This window comes from Scomber scombrus, chromosome 10, assembly GCF_963691925.1.
Source record: "Scomber scombrus chromosome 10, fScoSco1.1, whole genome shotgun sequence".
NCBI lineage: Eukaryota > Metazoa > Chordata > Actinopteri > Scombriformes > Scombridae > Scomber > Scomber scombrus.
This window is the reverse complement of record NC_084979.1, coordinates 25,679,186-25,706,017: the sequence shown is the minus strand read 5'-3', so window position 1 is coordinate 25,706,017 and position 26,832 is coordinate 25,679,186. Positions and strand designations below refer to the sequence as shown.

The window sequence follows — 26,832 nt, the reverse complement described above, 5'->3', positions numbered from 1 at the left end:
ATCAAGTCAGAGCAGAATCAATATCCTGTTAGTTCAACAGCATCCTCGAAACAAGTCTGCAAATTTGAAGTTTCACCTTGAAACAAAACAAAAACTTGATATTAAATTCAAGCCCATGTGACTTTTTTTTTTTCAAGTCATGGAAAAAAGGGGATCTTAAAGGTTGAACGTGTTGTTTACATTAAAGTGACATACAGTACCAGTCAAAAGTTTTGAGACTCTTTCTCATTCAAGGGAATAGGAAGGTGTGTCCAAACTTTTGACTGGTACTATACTTCAAGTTCAAGATCCTAATCTAACCTTGGAGGATGAAGGATCAGCCAACAGGTAGGTGGACTGCTAAAATATTTGACTAGCATCAGATAAACAACAGCACACACACAAGTTCACTTTGTCCTCAGTAGTCGTAAAGTCTGGATGCAATAGAAAATAAACTGACAATACTGTTCATGTAAATCTACAACATACAACATTTTAGATCAAATCTATATTAACAACAGTATAATACTAGAGGTGAAAAACACAGGGATTTTACTGTCGAGTGACCAAATGATCAAACTAGTACCTCAGTGTGAGACAGGGTGTCTAGTAGCAACTATAGCAAAAAGCAGACACAAGAACAAATAAGTGGTTATAAAGATGTAACTTCAGTAACAAAAGAACACCTGCTGAGAATACATCACATATTTTCACACTGAGTTCTGAACTGGTCAAAAATTGAACACATAAACTCCAATGTCAGCATTATTTGTTTAAAAGTACTGACTCTGTATTAGTTAATGTTATCACAGCAACTCAGTTTAAGTCAGAAAATGGCACTGTACCTTATTGTTGGAGCACGTCTGCAGGCCTTTAGCTCAGATGTGTGCATTGCCCACTTGTTTGATTGCTTATCAAGCAACGCTCTACAGAGGGACCCTCTACACCTTCTGGGTGGAGCTTAACAAACTGAAAATCTTTGTCTTTTGAACAACTTTGGCACATGCAGCCTTGCTGGGAACCACCGAGGAATCACTTTAATGACTTATTTATGAGAGTTTTGCTGTGTTTGTGTGATGTAGACCAAGAAGACAAAGTGATGTAATTAACAATAAATGTATCTTTAATGGGTTCACTTTCTATATACATGTAGCATCCTCAATTTCATTCTCTCGTCAACAAAAATACATTTAAACATGTTTTATGGCAAAAGGTCGACATAAGCTACAGCTGGAACAAAACCACTTACAAAGCCTAGTTAAACCTGACTTCCACAAATCATATCAGCTAAAACATGATACATATCAATAGTGTATTTCAACATTAAAAAGGGTGAGAACATGATTTTTTTCCCCCATTGTATTGAGATTAGTGTGCAAAACAATGGCGTCAATATCAAAGACTAAAGTGCAAATATTTATCAAATCCATTTGTGTTTTTCTTTAAAGAGGAATGTAACAATTTTCAGACTCTTGACAGTCATAGCAAGTCTCCACCTGGTGGAACAAATAATGAACAGCACAAATTCCACAGGACTGCCTTTTCTTCAAGCACGATAGACAATTCAATCACTTTTTACGAAAACAAAAGTATGACTATTAGAGGGAGAAATAGAGCACACTTTCATCCTTTGGATCTTCTCCATATACATTAAATGTTCTCTTTTTAAAAAACGGGTTTAAATGAGTGCAACTACTTAAATCTGTTTTAATTTTTTCAAATATTTCCTCAAACTGCGTCACTGATAATGAAAGAAGCTAACAGAGTGACTATGCGAACACTAAGACAGCAACTGTCTAGAGATATGAGTATTCTGTGGTTCAGAATTGCAACTATGTAAAAGCTCATTTGGGGAGAAAAAAAACAATCAAGCACTTCAACGAACACCATCAGCCTAGTATTAGCAGAGTGGCTTCTGGTAAAAGGTTTTAGTTTTGGTTCACAGGATTTCAGCTCGGCGAGTATTTTCACTTTCATTTTAAAAAATGATCATGAAGGTGGGGATTTCCAGATGTTTGTTAGTTGTTTTAAGATTAAACAATCCCAAGATAAAACCTGTCTGAAAACCACCCGCACCTTTCTTCCTTGAACAAACTTTTCAAAAGCAGTTCCAGTCTTCTGAGATTTAGACTCATGACTACTTACAGGGATATAATATGTGGGTCATTAAAAGTAGGAGAGCAGGTTACAATACAAATACAGAGCTTGTTAAGCAAGTGCAGCAAGTGCAACTCCATGTGTTAAAAGTCAGAGGACTTTTTAATCTATACATGTCTGCTTTTCCTCCTCTTTGTTGCAAAAGCTCTTTGACCAGCTCCTGCTGGCAGCCTAAACCCCTCAAAGTCCATCGAAGTCTATAAAATCAGTACAGACTAGAAATCGCTGAGGATGCTGATGTCTGCAAACTCCTGGCGGTATCTGTACGAGTACAAGGCCAGGAGGAAGGACCATTTAAGAGTCAAGAAGCTCCACACACAGGAGAGGTAGAGGCTCCTTGGGTCAGTTGGAGCTGTGGGACAGAAAGGCAGGGTAATTATTACTTGCAGCAGCAGCATTATATTTCATTGTGACACATAAAAAACACTATTAAGTAGCAGAAGTAGGAGTAGAAGGATGATTACATTGATTCTGTGTGATGGCAAGAGTTAGGAAGGTAATGAATGCAGCCACAGCCAAAACTGAGAAGAAGACACCGACAGCGATGAAGAACTTGAGGCCTTTGAGCCAGGTACGCCAGTAGTCCTGCAGGTACATGATGTGTGTAACAAGAGCCCAGAGCGCCAACACTCCTGTCAAAAGAGACAAGCACACACACTTTTAATAAGTATGTAAGGTGGCAAAATAAATGCCACACTCACAGTAATCTATATTTACTGTAAAGTGACTGTAATACTGACAATTGGTCTGTAATCCTGTTGGTAAGTATATAATATGGCACTGAAGTAACTTTTTTATCTTATATTTAAATGCAGAGAATGCATACAAATAAATGCAAGATCACAGTTAAAAGTATATTAAATAAATACATGATAAAAGTCAGTGGCATTCACCAATGCCCTAATGCCATGCTGAGGTAGGGGATAAGCTACAAATCTAGTCATATGCACAAGTGTGACTTTTATTAGGAGTACTTAGCGAGCTAACATGAAACAAAACATTATACAAATGTAATTGTGAGTCTTTATAAAACTGTTGTAAAAAAAAAAGAAAAAAGAAAAAAAGAAGTGTCAAAACTGAGCATAAATAAACAAACACAGAACAAACATGTTTATGATGTTGTGGTGTTGTTTGCATGTGAAGGCCTGTCTGCACTTGGATTAGGCAGCCTTAGATTAAATGCTACAGTATCATATGGAAAAAAAGAAGCTACACATCATAACATTAATTAATATTCACAGTTAATGTAAAGGTGTGTTGACATACCCGACAGGCCTCCCATGGCTGCTGTCCATGGTTGTTTATAAGCAATATTCCAGACCAAGAAAGCCGAGAGTCCCACCAGCGAGCCAAAGGTAGCATATCCTATGCTAATGGATATCCTGCTGATCCCCATTGTAAAATACGACTACTGTAACTTTAGTAATGGGTGTTAAGAGATAAAGGCGTATTTTTTAAGAACAGGGACTAAGCTACATCACCAGCTTAGCACCATATTATGTAATATCCTTAACACAAACAGCAGACAAACGAAAACATATATTTCCCCTCGACTGGACAACTAGGAGAACGACGCCCTTCAGTGTTAGTAAAACCAGCTTTCGAAATAGCAAATTAATCGGCTGTTTGGTGTGCCTGCTCCAACTCACAAACACTGACGACACAATTTAGATTTCTAGCTTAAAAAAAGCAGCAACAAAAAAACACCGACTGTTTATCTGGTAAGCACCGCAAAGATGATAAATTATGACCGAGATGATGCAACCATGGAGGCAAGAGGCTTCAGCTGATGTGGAAACATATCGGAGAGGTCTGAATTATCCCGGTGTTATTTATCTCTACGTGAGCTTAACTGTTACACAACACCAGTATTACAAAATCGTGTGTGTTTCTGTCAGTAAAAAAACTAATATTTTGGGTGTTAGTTTAACAACTTGCCGGAAAGTCATCTATCACTTGTACATGAGATATCTTTGTAGAGAGGAAACCTCCAGCTCTCTGACACAGCGCCTCTAGTGGAGAAAAGAGGGATAGCTATTCTATACCTTGGAGCCGCTGCTAAAGCTGTTGTGATCACGTGATACTTTGATCTGTAAAATGAAGATTAGATAAGAGCATACATTGTTAGTTAAATAAAGGCCATTGACAGCTCACTGTGAAGTCATGTGTCATTGTTGTTTTGTTTTTTGACCAGTCAAACAAAGTTGTTTCAAAAGTTCATGCAGTCATGAGGTCAGGCACAAGCATTTAAGGGTTACCCACATAATCATGTGGTCAGTGTTATTGCAAACTGTCAGCTAGAAAGCAATGGTTAACAAATAATAAACATAATAAACAATTTGTAAAGCAAAAATAAAGTTGCATCTGCAAAGAGGACATTTACAAGAAAAGTGACTTACCCTGCAGGAAACATTAAATCACAAGTTATTTACTCTGTGAAATGTCTTTTTTCAGTGTCAGTTTATTGTTTGTCTGTGAATCATATAAATGCACATAATGCAAAGCAATGAAATCTGTGCAACAGCTTCAAAAGTTTCCGGTGGTTATATGCTGCTGCAAAGTAAGTAGTGTAGGAAACCACAGCATTTGATGTGAATGGAAAGCAAACTAACTAAAGATGCGTATATACTGATCCTGTATTCTCTCACACACTCACACTCTCACTGCTGTAGCCCATGCCCTGGGGCGCCCTCTTCATGACCAATCACAGAGATATAGGAAGCTGTGTACAGCAACACTCCCAACAACTCCCATAACTTCCCAGACTGAGAAATCATCCTCAGATATATGACAGGAGCAAACCTGAAAAAGGAACAAAGAAAACCTAAAAAAGCGTGGAAGCCATCAGATTAAAAATTCTCAAGAGAACGTGTCTGTGGTAAGTTAATGATCACTTATCAAACCAGTGTTTTAACCGAAAGACTGTTTAGTTTATTATGTTAATTTATAATTAGTTGATTGGTATGCGATGGAAGTGTATGATTATATGTCTAAGAAGCAGTTTTTGACATATCATTTTTAAATCACATTATTCCAAATGTCAAGACATAGCCAGTTATTGAATCTCTAAATAATATGTCAAAGTTATTTGTTGCTTTTCAGGATTTATAACCTAAAAACCTGTTGTAAATGCCACCATGTGACTGACAGCACGAGGGTAGATGAGATGTGAGAACGATGCTGACAAATATGAGGTGTTGTGAGATTTAGAATAATGGTCACCATCTATTTTAACGATTTACTGTCTGCTTCAGTTTCTGCTTTAGTCCTTGTTTGACCATTGGTCGTTGGTGTGTGTGTGTGTGTGTGTGTGTGTGTGTGTGTGTGTGTGTGTGTGTGTGTGTGTGTGTGTGTGTGTGTGTGTGTGTGTGTGTGTGTGTGTGTGTGTGTGTGTGTGTGTGTGTCTATGTACCATCAGAGAGACACAACAAGGACAGTTGGCAAAGTACACATTCCATGGGCGTAGATTTGTTGCAGGAAATCCCACTCCCATTCCCGGGGGACTTAAATAGAAACAGATGAACACATAAATAAATCCAGAAAAAGAAAGAAAGACAAACAGATAACAATATAATTTTTCTAGTGTAACTGAATATAAAGGCATAAATATCCTACACTTAATACTTACAACAATATATTTTTTTAGTATTTAAACAGATTCTTTCATCATTTGAGATATGAGTTTCTGGGTCTAAAATATACTCACTGCTTCATTTTGAGGTAGCTACGTATTCCAGATGTATATGGATTTGTCTGAGGGCCAGTACGGCTTTACTCTTGATGCAGGTTGCAGGGCATCAGAGTTTTCAATAGAGGGTAGCATTTATTTTCAAAAAACCAGGCGTGCAAGGGTAACAGAGACCTGTGTAACCGAGGAGTACAAGGTCACAACGGCCCAAATTGAATCTCTCCTGTGAGATGAAGCTTTATGTTCGTTATAACTGATCTGAACCTAACAAGGTCATCCAACACTGCAGTCCCAGGGCCACAAAGCAATTACCGTCCTTGAATTTCTTCTGTCTTTACTTTTCATAAAGTAGTGATAGATCAGACATTGAGAAAGCAGTTTGTTCCTTTCTTTGTGGGTGAAAGCCTTTTGAAATTACGTACAAAACTACCATAAATCCATCAAAACAACAACAGTTCCCTACGCATATTTACCCTATGATGTGTTCCTGTTCTGTACACACAAGACAATCACAGTGACTTTGTCAGATACTATCAGAATGTAGCAATGTGCTTTTCCTTATCAACCAAACTATCCTGTCCCTCAGGAGGTCATAAGAGGCACAACTGGATTCTTTCATTGTGAACATTCTTAATTTGGCATCTTTGAGTTCCTGGGAGGCATTTGAAAGAGACACAGTCATAGAAGTTAGGCAAGAGCACAGACAACTTAGCCGCCGCTCTTAAAGTATTACTTTTTATTTGGTTTGATCTCTTGCTTACTTTAAAACTGGCTTTTGGGACGGCTGTGATTGGAGCGTCCTCATGACTCCACGGAGGTCTACACTCGGTAAGAAGTGATTTACTGTCTTTAATTTGTTACTGTTCTGTTTCTGAGAGACTGTGGTAGATAGACTTTGCGGTAGCTTAGAGGAACAGGGACGGCAAACATAACCTCTGTTGTGCAGTTGAGCTGGGAGAGGTTGTGACTCACTGTGAGGCTTTGTGATCCATCATTCACTCGCCACACACGCTAATAGAGCGGGGCCTCAAGAAAGAAGCAGTGATGTCTAAACAGAGGTAGCATGCCAGAGCAACAGGTGCGGGAGTTTTAATAATAACTCTTAAAAGAGATTGTTCTAATACACTGTCCTCTTAAAGATTTCCACCTGGAGGAAAAGCCACATAAAGGAATTGAAATCAAGCGAGAGTAGATGTTCCTGTGAGTGTATTTGTTGTGGAGAGCTTGTGGAAAGCCATGGCAAACTGATTCAGTCAGTGAGGTCAGTACAGGAAGGGCAGCCCGGCGCTGAAACAATAGCTGGGATTTAAACAAGAGTCTTACATAACGTGTCCAGCCTGCAGGACACAGTTGACCATGATCCAGTTATAACAAGAGGTGCATAGGCAATCAAGTTAAATAGAAAGTCCCCTTGTTCTTGTTTGAAAGTCTGCAGATTTACATAATTTCTCTTTGCTTTGCTTCAACTAACGGCACATGAGAGGACAAGTTTGACAATGCATTCTTATGTTTTTTTTCCCTGGCTATTAAAAAAAACTAATTATTACCCTGTTTCTCTGTGTTTCACATAGATATAATTCAAGCCATCTTCTCCATGGAGAACTTGGTCAAATCAATCTGTTCTCCGCCTCGACGGCGTACACCAGAGATCGGAGAAGTAAGTAATCTGCTTCTGTCCTACAACACAAATGAGAGCAACTTTGAACCACATACATGAGTCTGAACCACAGGCACACAGACAATAATGTGGTTAGATAGACAATATGTGACAGGATGCATGCACAGCTGAAAACTACAGTAGATAGTACGATTTAAGTTTTATGAACCCATAAACCGTGGTTATGTAACAGTTTAACACCTGTTCAAAGGGCAAACACCTGTGAGCTAGAACGGTGCAAAACTACTGATGAGAGTCATCAAGTGCTGTTCTACAACATAAACGGCTTTCTGCCCTTGAAACAGTTTATCTGCATGTCCACGCGCCTACAGACCCAGTTGAGCCAGACAGCTGGACAACCTGATAAGTGTGTAAGCAGTGTTCTGCAGCTCATGTGGGCTGGTCTCTGAGCGACTACACTGAACAAACTAGACCATGCAGTGCCTGCCTGGAACATTATGCCTCCTTTAATTTACCCTTGACTCAGTCTCTTGAACCTACAGTATGAGGTGAAAAGCTGAACAGACAGTTAACAAGTGTTTGTGCATGTTATTCTTTATATTTTCATCACAGGGGTGTAGTGTATGTTCAAGAGAGTTAAGGATGTAAAGTAATAACAAACAGTAATGAGGTTTTTTGCTGGGTTTTTTTATTAGTTTTTTTGGGGGGGCGGGGGGTTGCCCCTTTTTGTCGATCAGTCATTCTGTTCACCGCCTTACAGGTCAGGGCTTTTTTCACCTTTATACATTGCATCTGTGTCATCTCTGTTCTTATAGTTCAGTGAAGGATGTAAATGAATAACAATAACAACTTTTTTTATCTTTGTTTTCAAATTATGGGTTGTGTTTGCAATTGGCTTTTTAAAAACCATATATAATAAATGAATTTAGTTTATTTAATATGTTAAAATTAATCAAGAAACAAACAAAATCATCAGGCACATATGAGCAACAACTGAGCAACTCAATACTAATCATGTTCAAAAGGGGTAATAAGTTTAGAGCTTTTCTCGTCCTAGCCCTTCATACTTTACATGCATTGATAATAATATAAAATATAAATTCAATTTACAGCCTTTTTTCAATTTCATCTGTGCCACCTCTGTAGTTATAATATGAACCTAGTGAAACAGAAATACTTAATTTTCTGCTTTATGATAGCCTATGTTAAATAAGGTACAACATGTCATGTCTGCACCTGCCCACGTTCACACAGAGTACGTCGTAATAAATCAAAAGCCATTAACTAGTCGGTGAGATGCCAGAAGAGGCCGTCTCTCTCTCTCTCTCATGTGTACTTCCAGCCAGAGAGCGCACATACGCAACTCTGCAACAAAGTGCGCCTGTGCTGCGGGGGATGGCTGAATATCACACAGCCCGACCTCACTGAGGCAGAGACGTATAACGAGGTAAACCAGTGCCAGTTTGGATGCAAGGGGGACGACAAACTGAATCCTGCCTGGATTCCGGGGACAAAATGCGGAGTCCTGAAGTGGCAATAATGCCGCTGCGCTGCGTGTACAGTAACGAGCAGCTGATCGACTGTGCTGTGAATAATGTCTGAAGGTGCTGAGTCCGTCTGCAGTTCTTCTGACTGGGAAAGTTGCGTGTCGGTTGTTTTGGTCTGAGACAAGATGCATCTGTTTCGGAGTTACAATTACCAAGTGTTCCCGGACCGCTACTCAGGGGAAACAACGACCATAAGGGGCATCAGCTGGGTATGCTGCTTTTAATGATTTCTGCAGGGCAATAACTGATGAGTAGTTTATGGATCGCAGACAACAGCCTAATTAGATGTCGGTACATAAAGATGATGATGAGGAGAAGAGATGATGGTTCACACTGTCTTCCTGAATCCTCTTGTGTCCTTTTTAAAGCAATAAGATAAATTATGTCTAATGGGATGTGACTTTGCAAATCTTGTCTGTAACACAAAACAACAACTCCTTTTTTTCTAGAAATGTCTAGAATTAGTCAAGATATCAGTAACTTGGTGGTGTATTTACTTCTGGAGAAACTGAATAGCTTTTGAATGATTGGTACAATCATAATCTGTTACTGTGTTTCGGGCTGAATAGCCTTAAAAAGTCTTAGTTTTGTTCAAGTATTCCACCCTCCAGCCATCAAAATGCAGATAGTTTTGTGCTGAAACTTTGGAAAAAGTTGTTGGAGATGTGGATAAAGTGATAGCAGCCCTATTCAAAGAACTCTTACCCTTACTGTAACAGTCCCCAAGACCCTTTAACTGGTTTGCAGATATTTCAAGAATGCCTCCAGTAGACTGAGGCAGATTTGTCTATTGTGTAAGCCGCTCGGGTGTGGGGACACAGGAAGGTAACAAAGCACAAAGTTTTTATTAAACTGGGGTTATTAATAGTGTATTGTTTATTGTCCAGGTTCACCACTACACCCATGCTCAGTTTACAAGAGAGATTTGAGAAGATTACACAGAGGGGAAGTTTTTGTTTCCAGGTCACAGGAAGACACAGAATAGTGGAGAGGCTCTTATGTTCTAAATTTACTTGACTTTTAAGCATCAATAGGTCAAAGACAACTGTAAATCTCCACTGACTGGACTTCCTGCAGTTCCCAGCCAAATATCAAAGTCATATTGTATTTAAATAACACAAAAGATTCATAACTAACAATTATGTTTGGGTCTGTGATGTTCCAGTTTGACACCCGGCACCCTAAACATAATAGTCACATAGTGCAACATGTTACACATATTCTCAAATGTCAAGGAGTGGTTCAACCTGTATTCACTGAAGCGGGCGAGATTGTGTTTATTTAGGTTATCTTACATGTAATAAATTACACATGAATACTTTCACAGAGATGTCCTCATCAGGCCACTTTAAAAAAGATTTACACACAAGAGTAAAGGTCAGGTTGACAACATACTAAAAGCACCCGAATAATATATTATATATAAACTTGACATTAAACACATTTTTATCTTTTCAATAGGAACATTGTTTGCAATAAACTGGCACAAAGGCAGTGACATCTGCCTCATCAACAATATTCATTTTATAACTGTGAACTCCATCTTAGGCTCGATATCAGCAGCATTCATTTTCCCCCCAAACTGATATCCAGGACCCTTTGTTGCTCACTGATGTGTGCTATCAACAATGAGCTCAATTAAAGTAGCACTTGTGGCATTAGCTAATTCCTTCCCTGAGCACGTCACTTTTAACAGGGACAAAATTGAGCTCATTGTGCTGTCATCATTAAGAGATGCCAGAGCATCATCTCTCCTGTCTTTCCTGCTCTCGCATACCAGTGCTGACACATAGGGACAAAGCAGAACAAAATGCCTCACATTCACTAAGGTTCCTAATGGTATCTGCCTGACAGACCTGGAAGAGCAGTGGTTCATCCACATTTTTTGATGTGTCACTTTGGTGGGGTCAAAAAGTCAAGCAAAACTTCTTTAGAAGCATAATCATGATAAGTGAAAAAGTATGTTTTTCAAGCTTTTCTGCCACAGTAACTGACTCACAGTGGGGGCTAATGAGCCATTGAATTTTTCAAGTATGCAGTAGGCCAGTCAGACAATCATGTGACGTACCGTAGCTGGCTGCACAGCACACCAGACAAAACATGCCACAATGTCTGTCAGCAGAAGGAGTGGAGACATTTAACAGATGTGTATCAGTGATGTGGACAGCTGATCACAGCTTCATAAACAATCATGTCACCTTTAGTTCATGTGTCAGTCATGTCATGTGATTATTTTGCATGCGTTACACTTTTTTTGTAAATGTGTCTGCATGATGCATCAGCACAAACATACATGTTATAAAAGTGTATCCATATTCCATTCAGTTAATATTGTATGCTTGTAACCTTATACTGAGACTAAGTGAAATGTGGCGCCTGTAAATCAGTTTTCCTTCATTTTGTGTGCGTGCAGACGTAGCTCTAAGTACCCACAACTTATCAGATCTGGAAGGATAATGTGATCGCTATAATGGCCTTCATACAGCTCTGACACTTAAATTAAAAGCATAAGCAATTGCCTTTGGAATACAGGTACACCACAAGGCTATCATAAAAACATAAAAACCAAGAAGCATAGAGGAAGTTAAACTTTGGCCGAAGTACAAACATGGCAACGCTGAATAATTGTACATGGCAGCAGGTTTAGGTTAGGGTTAATCTGACTCGTTCTAGTAAAGTGAGTTACTGTTTAATATGAGATTAAACATATATATATGTGGCAACTGCTGCCATACATTTCATCTTTAAATGGTTAGGGTTTTCAAAAGCCTTTTCATAAGAAGGGATAGTCCATGTTAAAAGCAACCTTTTCACTTAACAAAATGCGTGGCAAGGCTGTGTACTTTCCCCGGTTCATGTCTATGTACTTTCCTCCCACTTCATTACACACACTTGATACCCACCCACACCACCGTGGAGACAATAGTAACTAAGCAAAGGTTTAGATAATGTATTTGTGTTGACCTTCACCCCAGTGAAAAGAAAATAATTATTCTTTCTATCTGGACAGTCCAGCTTGGTTATAGTTGTTTATTTGTTTAAACCACAGTAAGATTATCATCAACGACCAGCTAGTTCCTGCCTGTGGAATGCCGTTCCAGAGCAAGTTATCTGCTTTATTTCTGCTTTTTTTAGATATGGAGAAATGGCTCAGTGGTGATAACGTCTCTCCCTCTATGTCTTAGACTCCACTGCCAGAGGCCCTGAATTCAAAGGACACCATGAAGCAGGTATGTATGCCTGAAATGCTGACCTATGGTTTGGTACATCACCTACTCACAGCTACCACTAATCTAATGTTCTCAACAGTGTTTTTGAACTCTTGCTGAACAAAAGGAGAGACACAGTGACAGGAGAGAAGTGTGATTTCATCATGTTTTTGTTCTTAAGCAAACTAAATGGAAAATTTCAACAAAATTGACTGTTGAAAATTATATTTTTCTTTTAAAAATAAATCTTTTAAAAGTCATATCATATGTTTCATTCAAGAACTCCAAACTCCATAGCAGTTTCATAATCAGGTTTGCAAGCATATAAAAGGTGGCTCAACATCTCCATCTATCACTTTACTTATTAGCTGGTAACTGTTAATTACTTTGGTTGGCATAGTGCTTGAATATGAGTCCTACAATGATCAGCAGCCTGTATTTCTCTCTGCTGGTGACTTTAAGCTGCACTGACCTCTGCTATCATCTGAACTTGCAGTGCTTGCGTCCTCTCAAACTGCTGAACATGGTTTTTTGTTGTTATATTATCCTGCATTACTGCTCAAGCGAGTCTTAAAAAACACATTCCTAGTGGGCCAAGTAGTCACAAGGAGTCTAAAGGGCACTCCAGAGCCCACTCTTAATTGACCTTCCCCACCCTTATGAGCCCTACCTCACCCATCCTAGGCCCCTCACTCTGCTTTATCTCAGCTTCTTCAACAGCAAGCCAAGGAGAGAACCTTTAAAACACTGATAACAAGGTTTGACACGGAAAGGGAATTATGGTGGTCTCCCCAAGATAGAAGAAGTTGTCAGTGTGAGAGAGCGAGAGAGAAACAGCATCTTTCAACGCCCAAAGAATCAAGGCCTGTGAATTTTGTTTTTGTGTGGGAAAGAAAAGATAGAGAGGTTATCTGAAGAGAGTCTGTAGGAGGCAGGTGTTGCTTAGCAAGTGGCCCCATGAAACTGTTTCTCATTGTAAAGAAACTGTAAGATAGGTAACTCTGTTGGAGCGATAAACCAAAGTATCAAACAAATTGAAATTTTTGCCTGATGATAGATTGCTATTCAGTATTAAGGGATATTTAGGTAAAAAACAAAAATGTTAACCTCATAGCAGCACCACAAGAAAAGTCTGGGGTACTTGCAGTCATAGGCTTCATCCTCTGGTGACCATGAATGTCTGTTAAGATTTTTATGGCAATCTATCCTATAGCTGTTGAGATATTTCACTTTAGGCCAAAGTGGTGGATGAACAGAACAACAGATCAACATTGCAAACCCTGAACCGACTCCACTAGAATGGCTAAAACGTTTCACATGTTCCCACCAGCCACAGGAAGGTGTGTTATATTTGTTTCCAAAACTTCTCACACTTTTGTTTGGTTGAGGTGGTGCTGTTCTGCGGGTAGAGGACTTTGTAGGTTTGAAGTTGTTCACAGTTGTATGTGTGTTTGTGCAACACGACTAGTGTAGGTGAGAGGTGACATAAACTGCAAATACACTTAGATAGATCTGAAGACTGATGACAAATGGCTTTGTCAGAGGTCATGAAAATAATTTACCCATATTCTGTGGGGGTATTGCAGGATGGAAAGTATCCCTTAGGCGTGTGGTCGTGTGTTTCTCACTCAGAGAGAGAACGGGAATAAGTCAGGTATCAGCAGTTCACACAGCAGCATTAAATCCTTTTATACACACGGTGCTCATCTGCAGCTGCTTCTCACACATCACCGCCCACCAGGGTCATGGAGAGAGTAAGAAACAGAGAAATGTCTCGCCTACAGAGGAGACACACAGTGGATAACTGTACCCATCATCGTTCCAACCACCAAGACAAATGTGTACAACCAAACCATACACTACACACTTCGAAAGTGAGTGACTATCAGCCATAAACAGATTATATTAATACAGACAATAAACAGAAGTTATACGATTATGTAGTGATAAAGATAAATACAACATTCCTCCAACCAAATGACTGTTCACGCCCAAGCATCTGCCTCACTCAAGAGTGTGAGCAAACTGTAGCTAGTCCTGCAAAAAAATAGGTGTAGTAATTGAATATCAGAAATAGAGATCACAGAAGCTTGACAATTTAAACGTACACCAATATCAAGTTGGTCTTAAGACACTTTTTGTATATATGCGCTTGACTGTAAAATGATGTCAACAGTATGATATGAACCCATGTCATGAAATGGGTCAGGGCTGCTTTCTCCAACTTTACAGGTGACCCGTATATATGTCAATGTCGGTCACTGCACACCAATACACAGTGTGTGTTGTACTCTGTGTCATTGGGCGCACCTGTGGGAAACATGTTGAAGTTAGGACAATAATCTACGCAACACATGAGTTATAGTTCCTAGATAACATGGTTAGATAGCCTACATACACACAATAAACAACGCACAAACAGCTAAAGAAAGACAGCGCCAGATTGACTTGTACTATTAGAAAACATCGCACGGAATAATGATTCATTTTTTCCGCATGTTTACATGGTTGTCAGGTTCAGTAGCGGGGGCAAGACTCCCTCACTGAAATATGGCTTTTGATAATGTTTTTATAAAGGCTGACTTAGGTAATGGAAAGTTGCCTCGTCAAGAAAATAAGTTTCAGAGTTGACATGCCTGAGAATGTGACTCTGGCATTCCCATGGGGAAAAAATAGCTCCTGGGAATACTGGTGAACTCTAGACAACATAACTTCACTGGGGCACAGCAGACATCTCAGGGCAAATTTACTCTGAAGATGCCAGGTCTGGGAACAGGCCGATGTGGGCATGATAGGTTGAAGCGTGTACTGTACAGTATTACCCACAGTGCCGTTATAGTCGTACGTCATAATTAGCAAGCCTGTGTGAACTTGGATTTAACAAATATGTGTCATGGCCCCCAGCCCAGGTGAAAGAGCAAAGGTTGTGTTGGCGTCATCGAGGCATGGGGTCAGTAGTGTTTTTGTATATCCTACGCATGTTGCAAAAGACAAGAAGGAAGCAAAGAATGTGGGTATTTTCTGTCCCAGGCTTCCTCATATTGGCACAACTCCACTCAACAAGAAAAAACTGATATAGGAAATGGTCATTGTTGGGTTCTGTGTGCATCTCAAGACCACCACCTTTAGCAAATACCAGTGCCTAAAGGAGAATCCACAGAACAAACAAATAACTGTCTGAGTCACTTGTCGAATCACAAGACTGGGTGCAAGAGAAACAAGAGGGGAAGTTAAACAGGGATAAGCAAATAACAAAGTCTACTTCTGTCAATCATTTAGATTGTAAATATTGTTGGGTGGTAGTTTGATTCAGTTTGTTTATGAAATAGAAGCCGAGCAGAAAGCGTGAAAAAGCCTGAATTAGGGCAACCGCATTACAGCACATTCTTGTTATATAACCCTTGCTTCTGCATCAGTGGCTGACAGGTTTTGCACCCTGTCTGCAGCCTTTTTGCTTTTAGACCCAAACCCAAGTTAGCCGTGTGTATGTGAGGGGGAGTGAGGAGGAAATAAATCGAGACTTCAAAGGAAATATACAGCACTGAGGGTGGTCAGAGGGGAAAGTTTGCTGTCGCTGTGTGCCAGCCACAGAGTGAGTTGTAGGGGCTGGGAGCTCAACGAGGTGTGGGAGAGTTGAACATAGCCATTTTTAACACATTCTCACATCACTGCAACCCACACACATACACACCACATGAATCCATGACCCCCACACACAAATCTCCACTCATGCTGTTGACGTACTTGCCATCACACATGATCTCCATGATGAGGGGAAATGCATAAAAACTTGTTTTTCTTTGTTGCAGTCTCTCTCTGTCTTGCAGACATGCACATAAACACTTCTTTTGCTAATCTCTATCTAAGTAAACAAGACCGTCTGTGTTGTATATCCTGACTTTTTATGTACACAGAGCTCTCTCACTCTTTCATGCTTTATTTTATCACATCATAAAAGGGAGCATAACTGAGTCTTGGCAGATTTATTTCTATGGTTTAAAGATGCTAATTGTTTAACCACTCTATAATTTATTTTTTTATGTTTATCAAGTTTCTTTCAGATCGTGTTGTGAAAGCAGCGAGATCAGTGTACAGCTTTATGATCACAAGGAACCCTGATCTGATTCGAGATCGAAAGTATCACCTCAAATCATACAGGTGCCCACGCTGTATTTTTTTTCCGATGTTAGATAAAAAATTGACCATCTCTGCTGATCACATGCAAATTAACATGTGAAATTACTCTTACAGACAATGTTGTTCTGGTAAGGAGCTTGTTGATTGGCTGATGAAACAAAATGAATGCCTCCAATCAAGAAGCCAGGCTGTTGGGATGTGGCAGGTGTTAGTGGATGAAGGAATCCTTGTTCATGGTAAGAAGTGAAGAATTACAGCATGTCTTGAGTGATGAGTGTACAAACTCATCTTGTCTGTATGCATATAACACCAGACAGTATTCCTTAGCAACATTTGACTGACAACCAAAATAAACAGTGGTAAAATAGTTTGTAAAAAAGTGTTACATGAGGTCACACTTTGGCAAAGAGTGTAGAAGACTATAAAAGAATTTCATCATTCATTTTCAAATATATCCTGATAATGATATGTCTCAAGCAGCACTCACGAATTTCCCCTCAGTACTTGAGTGGCTTGAAATCTGGTGACTGAGTCTGCCAGGGCATATGTTTTACAATGTGTTTCCCACTCAGTCAAGTGCTCAATCACCACTTATGCTCTCTGGACGGGATATTGTCTTTCTGGAAGAGATCACTCCAATCAGGATAGAAAGGCTACATCATCAAATGAAGGGGATCTTCAGAATAGATTTACACTTATTTCCATTTATCTTGTCATTCTTGAGTATTGTAAAGTTACTATGCAACAACAAAAGTATCTTCTGAGGGCAAAATGTACTCATTTGTCCTTCTTTTTGTTGAGTTTTTATGGGTTTTGTGTATGAAAGAGCTGTGTTTTCAATCCACTCAAAATGATCCAAAGCAGAGTATTTTTAAAAGTCAACAAGACATGTCTGGAGGGGATCTTTGAATAACAAATTTTACATAATCACCATATTTCAAAAGGTCTCTTAGTTACATTAAAATTTCATTTGGGTTTTTCCTTTTTTTGTGCTCTGTCTCAATTTAGTGAAACATGAGTTGAACTTTCTCGACAAGGACACCCAGTTCTATCGCTTCCAGGACTCTGAGCTCGGCCTGAACCACGTGACAAATGAGAAAGACTCAGAAGACGAGCTGCAGGAAAGTCTGTCGCTTCTGTCTCAGCTGGGTCCCGACGCTTTGCTCACTATGATTCTGCGGAAATGGTCAGTATGTTAAGCCTATACAATAACTATATGCATGAAAACAGTATCAGACTATATGATGATGATGATGTTATAGAGACATTGGACTTATTATCTAAAACGTGCCCAATGCTTCTGTAACTGCTGTATCTGTAGCATTACCTAGTTAGTAAGATCCCATTTCTTTTGAAAAGGAAGTCATATAAAGTTCATACAACAGTTTGATTATGTCTTTGTCAGTTTTTTCTATGGCTTATTACACCTGTTGCCCCCCCCCCCCCCCCTCGCCCCCCTTTTAGCCCCAGTCAGAGGAGTGCTGAGGACTTTGAGGTCATCTATGAGGAGCTGCTCCATGTCAAGGCTGCCGCTCATCTCTCCACCTCTGTAAGTCACTATTACTGCCTGCTGTTGACATCAGTGTCTTTGTGATCAAAACCACTATGTGTTACAGGACTATTAAGTCTTTCAAAGTATTCTCATGGCTCACGTTTTTTTTTGTAGAAATTGAGAGTCTTGCTATGAAACTGCAGTTCAGAAACTTTACTTTGATGATGATAGTATACGTTAAATTTAATCTTTAAAAATGTTAATCTACCAGATAATTTAGAACATTACAGTTGCCCATAATGTTGTTACTATTTGTGATAACAATAATTGCTTATTAACAGAAAATCAACCAAATCATTCATCTACTTGCCTCTGATTTTTGAAATACTTTGATAAAAAAGAACACGAAAAAACACTGGTGTTATCAATGGAGATCAGTCTCATTTCTTGCTTTGTTGTGCCTGTAGGTGCGGAAGGAGCTGGCAGCTGTGTTGGTCTTTGAATCACATGCCAAGGCTGGAACAGTCTGTGAGTATGACAGCTTTGCTGACGTTTGAGCTTGGGTGGTAGAGAGCCTTGTTATATACACACGTGGACACATATAGACATATATGCAGTTTTATTGTAGAGCTGAACTTCAATATACTGATGTTCTGATGTGCACTAATATCCTGTTCTATACAACATGCCCTTCAGATATATGATCTCTACTATACCATGTAAATTATCAGAAATATTCAAAAGGCCTCATGTCATAATTGATTCATTGCTTCAGTAAAAGTAATTGTGTCCTTCATACTCTTCTCATTTGTCACTCTTTCCATTTAGTCATGAATATAAACATCATACATACATAATAAAGCCCATTGTATGAAGAGTTCCCTGTAAAATTGATAGTCATGCAATGTTGTTATCAATTGTCTTTTTTGTCATGTAGTGTTCAGTCAGGGGGACAAAGGCACTTCCTGGTACATCATCTGGAAAGGCTCTGTAAATGTGATCACGCACGGAAAGGTAAATCTAATAACTTAAAAATAAAGCCCTCCAAATTGTCAGTAATAAATGCCATCTTGACTTTTCACTAGTGAGTTAATGATGAAAGTACTGTGTGCAAACAGGGCCTGGTAACTACGCTACATGAAGGTGAGGACTTTGGGCAGCTGGCACTGCTGAACGATGCACCTCGTGCCGCCACCATCATCTTGAGAGAAGATAACTGTCATTTCCTCCGTGTTGATAAACAGGACTTCATACGCATTCTCAAGGTACTTCTAATCACATAATTACCATATCTGCAGCTCAATGGCTTTTTTGTCAGACGTCATAAATGTGTTGCCATGCATTTAAGGCCATATGTGACTCTATAATAACTGTAGATCTCCATCTCTGTATCCTTTAGGATGTGGAGGCTAATACGGTGCGACTGGAGGAGCACGGGAAAACTGTGCTGGTGCTGGAGAAGAGTGCCGACTCGGCAGAGCAGGGAGGAGCAGGGAACAACAGCAAGTGAGAAACTCTTTTACACACCCACTTCTCAGGAAAAAACTGTCACTTCACAAGCAGGTTTACAGTCATTAAAACTCTTGACAGACAGTTTACCTGGGTGTGTGCAGATACTGTAACATTCAAACAACACACGTGCTGTCATTAGTCATCATAGCATAAATAATGAGGGACAAGTATGCATATCTTTTTGTCAAATGTGGTTAAAATCTTATTAATATTTTTATAACTGACAGCCAGAAAAGGAATGGACTTCAACCCTGCCTTGTTTAATGAGTTGTTATCAGCCTTGAAGTGTTTTAGCAAACAAAGTGAAGTAAACTTTATCATGACCTCCCTTTAGCTTTTCCCTTCTCTCTTTACTTCCACACCTACGCACAATACATCCATCCTTTCTTGTTCTGCATTTCACAAGCTTTATTATCTGAGGAACCCAACAAGTATTGAGCTTTTGGGCCTGATACCATTCAACAAAGATCCCTCAAATTTGGTTATGAAAGGGTTATGACGTAGATACAGTATGTGTTTTTTTATAATTAAACAGCAAACTTATGGTCAGTAACTGACCCAACCAATACTGCTGTACTCTCAGGTGTGATATGCTTCTGCCAACTACTTCTGCCAAGTACTATAAACACTGAACTATGCAGTGATTACATAATGGGCTTTTTTCTGCATCTGCTTTTTTGGAAGAGTTTTCGATTCATGTAGTCATGAAAACGGACATCCAGTAAACCTGATAGGATAATTCTAATGATATATTTATTTATGTAATGTGCTAGAGTTAGCCAAAAGATTGTTGTTATCTATAGTCCCTGGACAGTTATGTAGTCACCCTTAAGGACTTTAGATTAGCTGTTATTGAAATAGGATATAAGCATGCACAATTACAGGAAAAGGAACATAATACTACATCACCAGGCATTAATACACATTAACACATAAGGTCAATGGGTGCATGCAGAGCAATACAAAGCAAATATCTAAGATCTGTTCTTCTTTCTCTTCTTCTGCAATGCTCTGTGCAGGTACACAGTAATGTCAGGAGCACCTGAGAAAATACTGGAACACCTACTGGAAACAGTAAAGCTGGACTCTAATGGAAATGATGCTATGGGTGAGAGCCTGCAGGCATCGTCTTGCCTTTCCCTTTTCTAATGAGTCATGACTGCAGATGACCTAGTCAGCTAGTTAATGAACTATATGTTGTTGTGATGTTTGTCTCCCTGCAGCTCCCTGTATGAGTGACTTTCTTCTCACCTACAAAGTCTTCATGCCCTCCAGTCAACTGTGTTCTGCTCTACAGCACCAATATCCTGAATAGTAATGGAGCTTTAGTGAAAATTCAGTCAGGAAGACTATATTGTGCATGCATAGGCCTGCAGTTATATTTCTCAATATATCCTGCCATTCACATCTCTCACACATGCTCAATCATAATTTCGCTTGCTGTCATTATAAGAAGCTGTCAACTGAGCTGTCGGCTGCTTTATAAATATGATTCTCTCTCTGCTTTTAGTGCATTCATACTGTTAGTCGTTGCAGAAACATCAGTGTCATCACTTCATCAAAATCATCAGTCTTATCAGACTCAGCAAAAGTCATCAGCCGCCACCACCACCACCAGTGTCTGGACCCCATGAGGGTGTGTGTGGAGGGGTATTTATTTATGCTGATGCTAAGGCCTGATGCCCCTCAATTAAAAAATCTCCCTGTAGAGTCTAAGCGCCACTTGCTGAACCAAGACTTAATTACCACTTAATTATCTGTACTAATAAACAATTACCTACACTTCATTCAATGTGTCCCTCCCGATTGAACTAATATAGGTGACGATGATGCTAATGATGAGGATAGTGTGTACTAATTGGATAAGAGTATAACTCCTGTACACTTATTCCAGCATGAGGAAAAACATTTTGACCTGTGTCCTTTGAGTAAGTGTACATTACTCTTTTTCTGTTGGAGCTATTTTTAATAGCCATGTGATATGTGTATAATTGCATCCCTCCAATTATAAAGGACAGTGTGTAATACCACTGCTGCTGCTTCTGCTACTTACTTACTTAAAATGAGTAATGTCAATATAATGTGTATTTTCTTCTCTGATAGCCACAAGTACATAATCATAATATTCAGTTGAATTATTGTCTTGTAATAGTCTCAGATTCTTTGTTTATAAAGCTTGTTAGGCTGTTAATTCCTTAACGATCATTGCACCTATTGGGCAGAGCTTTCTGAGGGCTCAGATCAGGAGAAACTTGTCTACGCTCTCAACACCAAGCAGAAGGTAGTGAAGGTGATTGGCCAGTGGGTGGCTCTGTGTGGCCTTCTGCTGAAAGAAGACCCCATTGCTTTCGACTTTCTTGAGGTGAGGTTGCAGGCTCAAGTTAATGCCATTTATGCTCATTTTTTTTGTACGCTGTGTATTGGAATATTAGGCATTGCATTTGGAGGATCAGTATACCGTAGAGTTTGTTTATGAAGTGAATCAATAATTGTGTCCTTGCTTTCTCAATTACCATGTTTGGGGTGAAACAGAAGCTCAAGAAGGAGGTTGCGGGTGATTTCCGTCTGTGCAGCGTGCTGAAAGAACAACTTAGGGACAGGAGGAGAACAAAAGTGTAATTTGTCTATATTATCTTATTAAATCTGCTATTTCTATTCAATTTAAAGTCACAAGTCATAACTATAGCAGCTTACTATCTAACTGTTTTTCATCTTTTAATACCTCAACAGTTTGGAGAACGGATATCAGTCCGTGAGCAGGGTAAGCATCTTCACGTAGCTTTTGCAGATGATAGCAGAGCACAAACTATTAATGTCAGAGATACATTTTAATGAGAAAGCAATTTGAATGTCATGCTGTTGTCATTTGTCAGTTTAATGTCGCTAAGCTTGCTGAGTCACTCCAATGCTATCAACAGAATCAGCAGTTTGACTGGTTTTCTAACTGTGAGGAGCCGGTGGGGAGGTTACAGCCAATCAGAGCACAAGATAAAGGTGTGTAAGACTTTGATCTAGGTCATTACCATATCACAACATTTACCTAACATTAGCTCACGTACAGCATCTGTGGGTTGTTGCTTATTATGAGTAATTTATACTAACACACATCATTCCTTACATAAGGACATCAGGTATCAGCATATATTGACATCTTGGCTTCTTTCCTTTCATGATGCAGTGTTGTACGAGATCTACAGACCAGACAGCAAACCTCTCACCCTGATGCTCCCAGTCAACACATCTGTGCAGAATGTGATGTCAGCAATAGTCAAACCTGGTGGGGATCACGTCCTGGTCAAAATGAACTCTGCAGGAGGTGGGAGTCAGATATTAATCATTCTATTTTTTTTAAAGTGTGCAAAGATATTTCTCATTTAAACTGGCAGTTCCTTTAAAATTGCCCATCTAAAGCTGCATATTAAATCAGTTTCTCATCTAGTGTGATTCTTGCTCATAGATTTTCTTTACTGTTCTTTGTCAGTTCATTATGCTGAAAATTAGTTTTTGATGTATTAAATGTGCACAGAAAGAGCTCAGTTAAAGCTGGATGCGACTGCAGTATACACCGCCATGGGACTCAATGAGAGACTGTTCATCTGCACAAGCAGCCAAGTGGAACAACTGGTGAGGAATATGTGGTCTCCAAACAGTTTTTATGTATTTGTGAAAGAAAAGATGAAATCTCATCACATCAGACATATATTCATTATGTTTATTATTTATTATGGTGCATACAGTTGAGTTTCACATGCTGTATTTGTTCAAAGCAGCTTATCAGCCCAGAAAGCCATCAACCATACACACTAACACCTTCTCTCTGCTTATTTTCTTTCTCTGGCTGTCTGTCGCTCTCGTTATCTGTATCCTAGACGCCCCTGACAGAGCAGCAGGGCCCAGAGCGAGGAACAACTGACATCCTTGAACAAATGGGCTCTAAAGACATCGCCATTGAACTCGCCAACTATGACTGGGAACTGTTCACTGCAATGCATGAGGTAACTGACATTTTACATCTGACTACAGCATATAAAGTAAAATTCATTTCTAGCCGAAACCAGCACTCACAGATTTCCTCATTTCAACAAAAGCTGATTATCTCTTAGCTGAAAATGTATCTGAGTCACACTGCTACACACCACACAACAACACAGCACACACAGATTTTCCATCAGATCATCTAGACTGCCGATACTGACACACTTCCTGCATGCTTGTCATGTTTTAGAGACATATCATGTTAATTAAGTCACCCATTGGTCACTGATTTGTACATTTTCTTTTCACAGCATGTGTCATTTATGTCAGTTGTTTGTGACTCATTTCTCCAGGCAGAGCTCATCTACTACATATTCGGCCGTCATAAATTTGCAGGTGCCATCACAGCTAACCTGGAACGGTTCGTGCGCCGCTTCAATGAGGTGCAGTACTGGGTGGTGACTGAGCTGTGTCTCTGCGAAGATCTGGTGAAACGAGCCATTCTGCTCAAGAAGTTCATCAAGATTGCTGCAGTGTAAGAGTTAATTACATAAAACCTTAACCATGTTTTGATGGCAAGGTCAGTCAGTTGGCCCATCAGTTGGTCCAGACTCAAATATCTGAATGTCTGTTTGATAGATTGCCATAAAATTTTGTAGGCAGTCATGGTCCCCAAAGGAAGGCACCTACTGATTTTGGCTGACTTTTTGACCCACATGTGGTCTGACCTTTTCGTCTCCATGACATTGGTATGTCTGGTATTTGGTGAAATTTGATGGATTGCTATCTAATTTGGTACAAACTTTGATGTTCCACACAGGATAAGTTGGTCTTACTGTGGTGGTTCTCTGGCTTTTCTGCTAGCACCACCACGATGTCAGTTTTCATTTAGCCAATGAAAAATTGCATAAAATTTGGTACAGAAATCCATGGTGCTTGACGATAAATCACTGTGACTTTGGTGATCTCCTGACCATTCCTCTAGCACAACCATGAGGTTCACATTTGTGTGAAATGCTTCAAAAACTATTGGATAGATTACCATGACTTTTCCACCATCATCGGGTCAAAATTTCACTTTGTCCACTACCTAAGAAGACTGATTTATCATCAGCTTCAGCTGTACTTTATGTTCAGTGCAAAATAGTAAATCTTAGCATGTTATACACTAACATGGTAAACATGGCCAACATTAAATCTGGCTAATGTCAGCATGTTAGGATTTTTATGGTGTGTTATCAGTGTGCTAATGTTAAGATTTAGCTAAACGCACTGCTGCACCTAAGCACAGCCTACACAAGCTTTACACTCTTGTTTTCATATAAGCCATCTTTTAAACATGTATTCATCAAAACTCATTTTAGGAACAGCATTTTGCCTCTCTGAGACACATTTGTTTATTGCTATTTTTCCTCACAGATTAAAGGAGCAGAAGAATCTCAATTCATTCTTCGCTGTGATGTTTGGATTGAGCAACAGTGCAGTACAGAGGCTCTACAAGACCTGGGAGGTGAGAAACCCCCTGAATGCAACAACAGTCATAATGAAAATAAATGTTGTGCCAACATTCACTGAACAATAACTTTGGAAATTACTCATACAACATTTGGCTTGTCTTTATCTGTTACAGAGAATACCCAGCAAAACAAAAAGAATTTACTGTGCGTATGAGAGATTGATGGTAAGTTACAGAGTACATTTTATAAATGTTCATTCTTTCTGTACTGTTTTCTGCTTCTTCAGATTTAAAGGCAGCTTACAGCATCTCCTGTTATTTTTGTGTACTTACATAAAGTGTTACTCTATTCTCTGCTTCTTTTAGGATCCTTCCCGCAACCACAGGTCCTACAGATTGGCCGTTGCCAAACTCAGTCCTCCATACATCCCTTTCATGCCACTGCTGCTCAAAGGTAACAATAACCAACAGTGTTGTGCAATTTTAGCTAATCAATGACATAATTGAATAAAATCACCAGGATACTAATTACTGTCATGTTTTGTGTTCCAATCTATGCCTAGACATGACATTCATCCATGAGGGAAACCCAAGCTATGTAGACAAATTGGTCAATTTTGAGAAGATGGTAAGACAGTTACTATTCTCCTCGCATATCTTATTCTCATTATGACATTGATCTGAAATTCGTCCTTTTTCTCTCACTATCACAGCGCATGATTGCCAAGACAGTGAAGATTGTAAGAGGATGCAGAAGCCAGCCTTACGGTAAATGATCCAGTTGAGCTTGTCATGCAATTAGCAGACTTGTAGACTCTTTACCACGGACATAGATATATATTAAGAAGGGTCAAACAATTACACATGCATGTTGAAGTAAATGGATAATGCTTGCAGTATATATCATGTAGGCAATCTCCTATTTCTTCTCTGCAGTGCCTTCATCTCCACAGAGGGGCCTGGCAGATCGGATGTTTCTGGAAGGTCCTGCTAATCGCATATCTACATGTAAGCTACATTTACTATATCATTAATTGCTGTGACCAGCTGTATTGTCTGGAAGATGAGGAGTTTAACCTAAGATAATCACTTAGCCGCGGTAGTCAAATGGTTACTGTGCATGTCACGTAACCATAACATCTCTGGCTTGATTCAGTCAGTGACCCTTCTTGCATGTTTTAACCATATCTCTCCCCTTGTTTCTTGTCTGCCACCTCATATAAACTATAGGAAGATTTGCCAGTACAAACACTTAAATGTTTTATCCCTCTCATTCAGACTCAGACCACGCCCTGCCTCTGCGCAATCCCAGCAACATCCGACACTACATTCAGAACCTAAAGGTGATCGACAACCAGCGCAAGCTAACACAGCTATCGAGAACAACAGAATGCTAAGACATCAACCTGCAAATGTACAAAGACTGTGGAACTGTAGCAAAAATCTGAACTGGAGAGCGGATTGTAGCAGGATGAGCAAAACTTCCACGCTCATCTAAATAAGATGGACCTCTGGAGGTGTTGTTTGAGTGACTGAACGCCACAGATATTCAGTCTCATCAAAGGGGGCTTGGACTTTCATGGAGAGGCTTCCTGAACGCCCATGAGAAAGAAGATAAGCAGTTTGCACAGTGATGACGTCAAATACTGAACCACAGAGTCCAATTCTGTGTCCATGAGACTTTAGGGGGATGCTTTTTATCCAGAAAGCCTTACAACACACTGATGTGCATACATTTTGGTGTGTGTGTGTCACAGTAGGAACTGATCCAGTGGTAATGCCACACAATAAGCCACACAATGTTACAACATGTACAGTTAAGCAAAGTATGCATGTGTCTTGTGTCAAAAGTCATTGATGTGACATTTTATATACTGCTGTCTGTGGAATTGAATAACGTTGATGGTTTCACAAAGGGCCATAAGAACACATACACAGATATTTGCCATAGCTAATCACTTTAGGTCAGTTGTTGTTGTGCACTAGTATTTTAAAACAAATATATTGCATCAGGCCACTGACTGACATGCATATAATTTCATACAATGTTGTTTTCTAAATA

The 26,832-nt window shown here is 39.5% G+C and overlaps 2 protein-coding genes across 3 annotated transcripts; one reads left to right on the top strand and one right to left on the bottom strand.

Moving 5' to 3' along the window:
* Positions 1–1,084: 1,084 nt before the first annotated feature.
* slc48a1a (solute carrier family 48 member 1a) lies at positions 1,085–4,013 on the bottom strand. The gene is made up of 3 exons (XM_062427236.1): positions 3,403–4,013; positions 2,601–2,768; positions 1,085–2,488 (listed from the first exon to the last, which is right to left on the bottom strand). Exons 1-3 carry the CDS (start codon positions 3,530–3,532, stop codon positions 2,352–2,354), a joined length of 435 nt encoding a protein of 144 aa, XP_062283220.1. The 5' UTR covers positions 3,533–4,013; the 3' UTR covers positions 1,085–2,351.
* Positions 4,014–4,924: 911 nt separating this feature from the next.
* Positions 4,925–26,820, top strand: rapgef3 (Rap guanine nucleotide exchange factor (GEF) 3). 2 transcript variants are annotated; one of them, XM_062428063.1, is made up of 28 exons: positions 4,925–5,014; positions 7,396–7,481; positions 12,175–12,219; positions 16,250–16,356; positions 16,450–16,571; positions 17,344–17,521; positions 17,800–17,884; positions 18,295–18,355; positions 18,765–18,841; positions 18,946–19,092; positions 19,227–19,333; positions 20,359–20,447; positions 20,563–20,641; positions 21,551–21,701; positions 21,872–21,954; positions 22,070–22,100; positions 22,258–22,333; positions 22,518–22,655; positions 22,866–22,963; positions 23,209–23,334; positions 23,668–23,849; positions 24,734–24,824; positions 24,945–24,995; positions 25,137–25,224; positions 25,334–25,398; positions 25,484–25,538; positions 25,707–25,778; positions 26,049–26,820. In XM_062428063.1, the coding sequence occupies exons 2-28, from the start codon at positions 7,419–7,421 to the stop codon at positions 26,165–26,167; spliced, it is 2,586 nt and encodes an 861-aa protein (XP_062284047.1). In that variant the 5' UTR covers positions 4,925–5,014; positions 7,396–7,418; the 3' UTR covers positions 26,168–26,820. The 2 variants fall into 2 exon arrangements, with proteins under 2 accessions (XP_062284047.1, XP_062284046.1); XM_062428062.1 differs by lacking the exons at positions 4,925–5,014; positions 7,396–7,481 and adding an exon at positions 8,847–9,198.
* Positions 26,821–26,832: the final 12 nt, after the last annotated feature.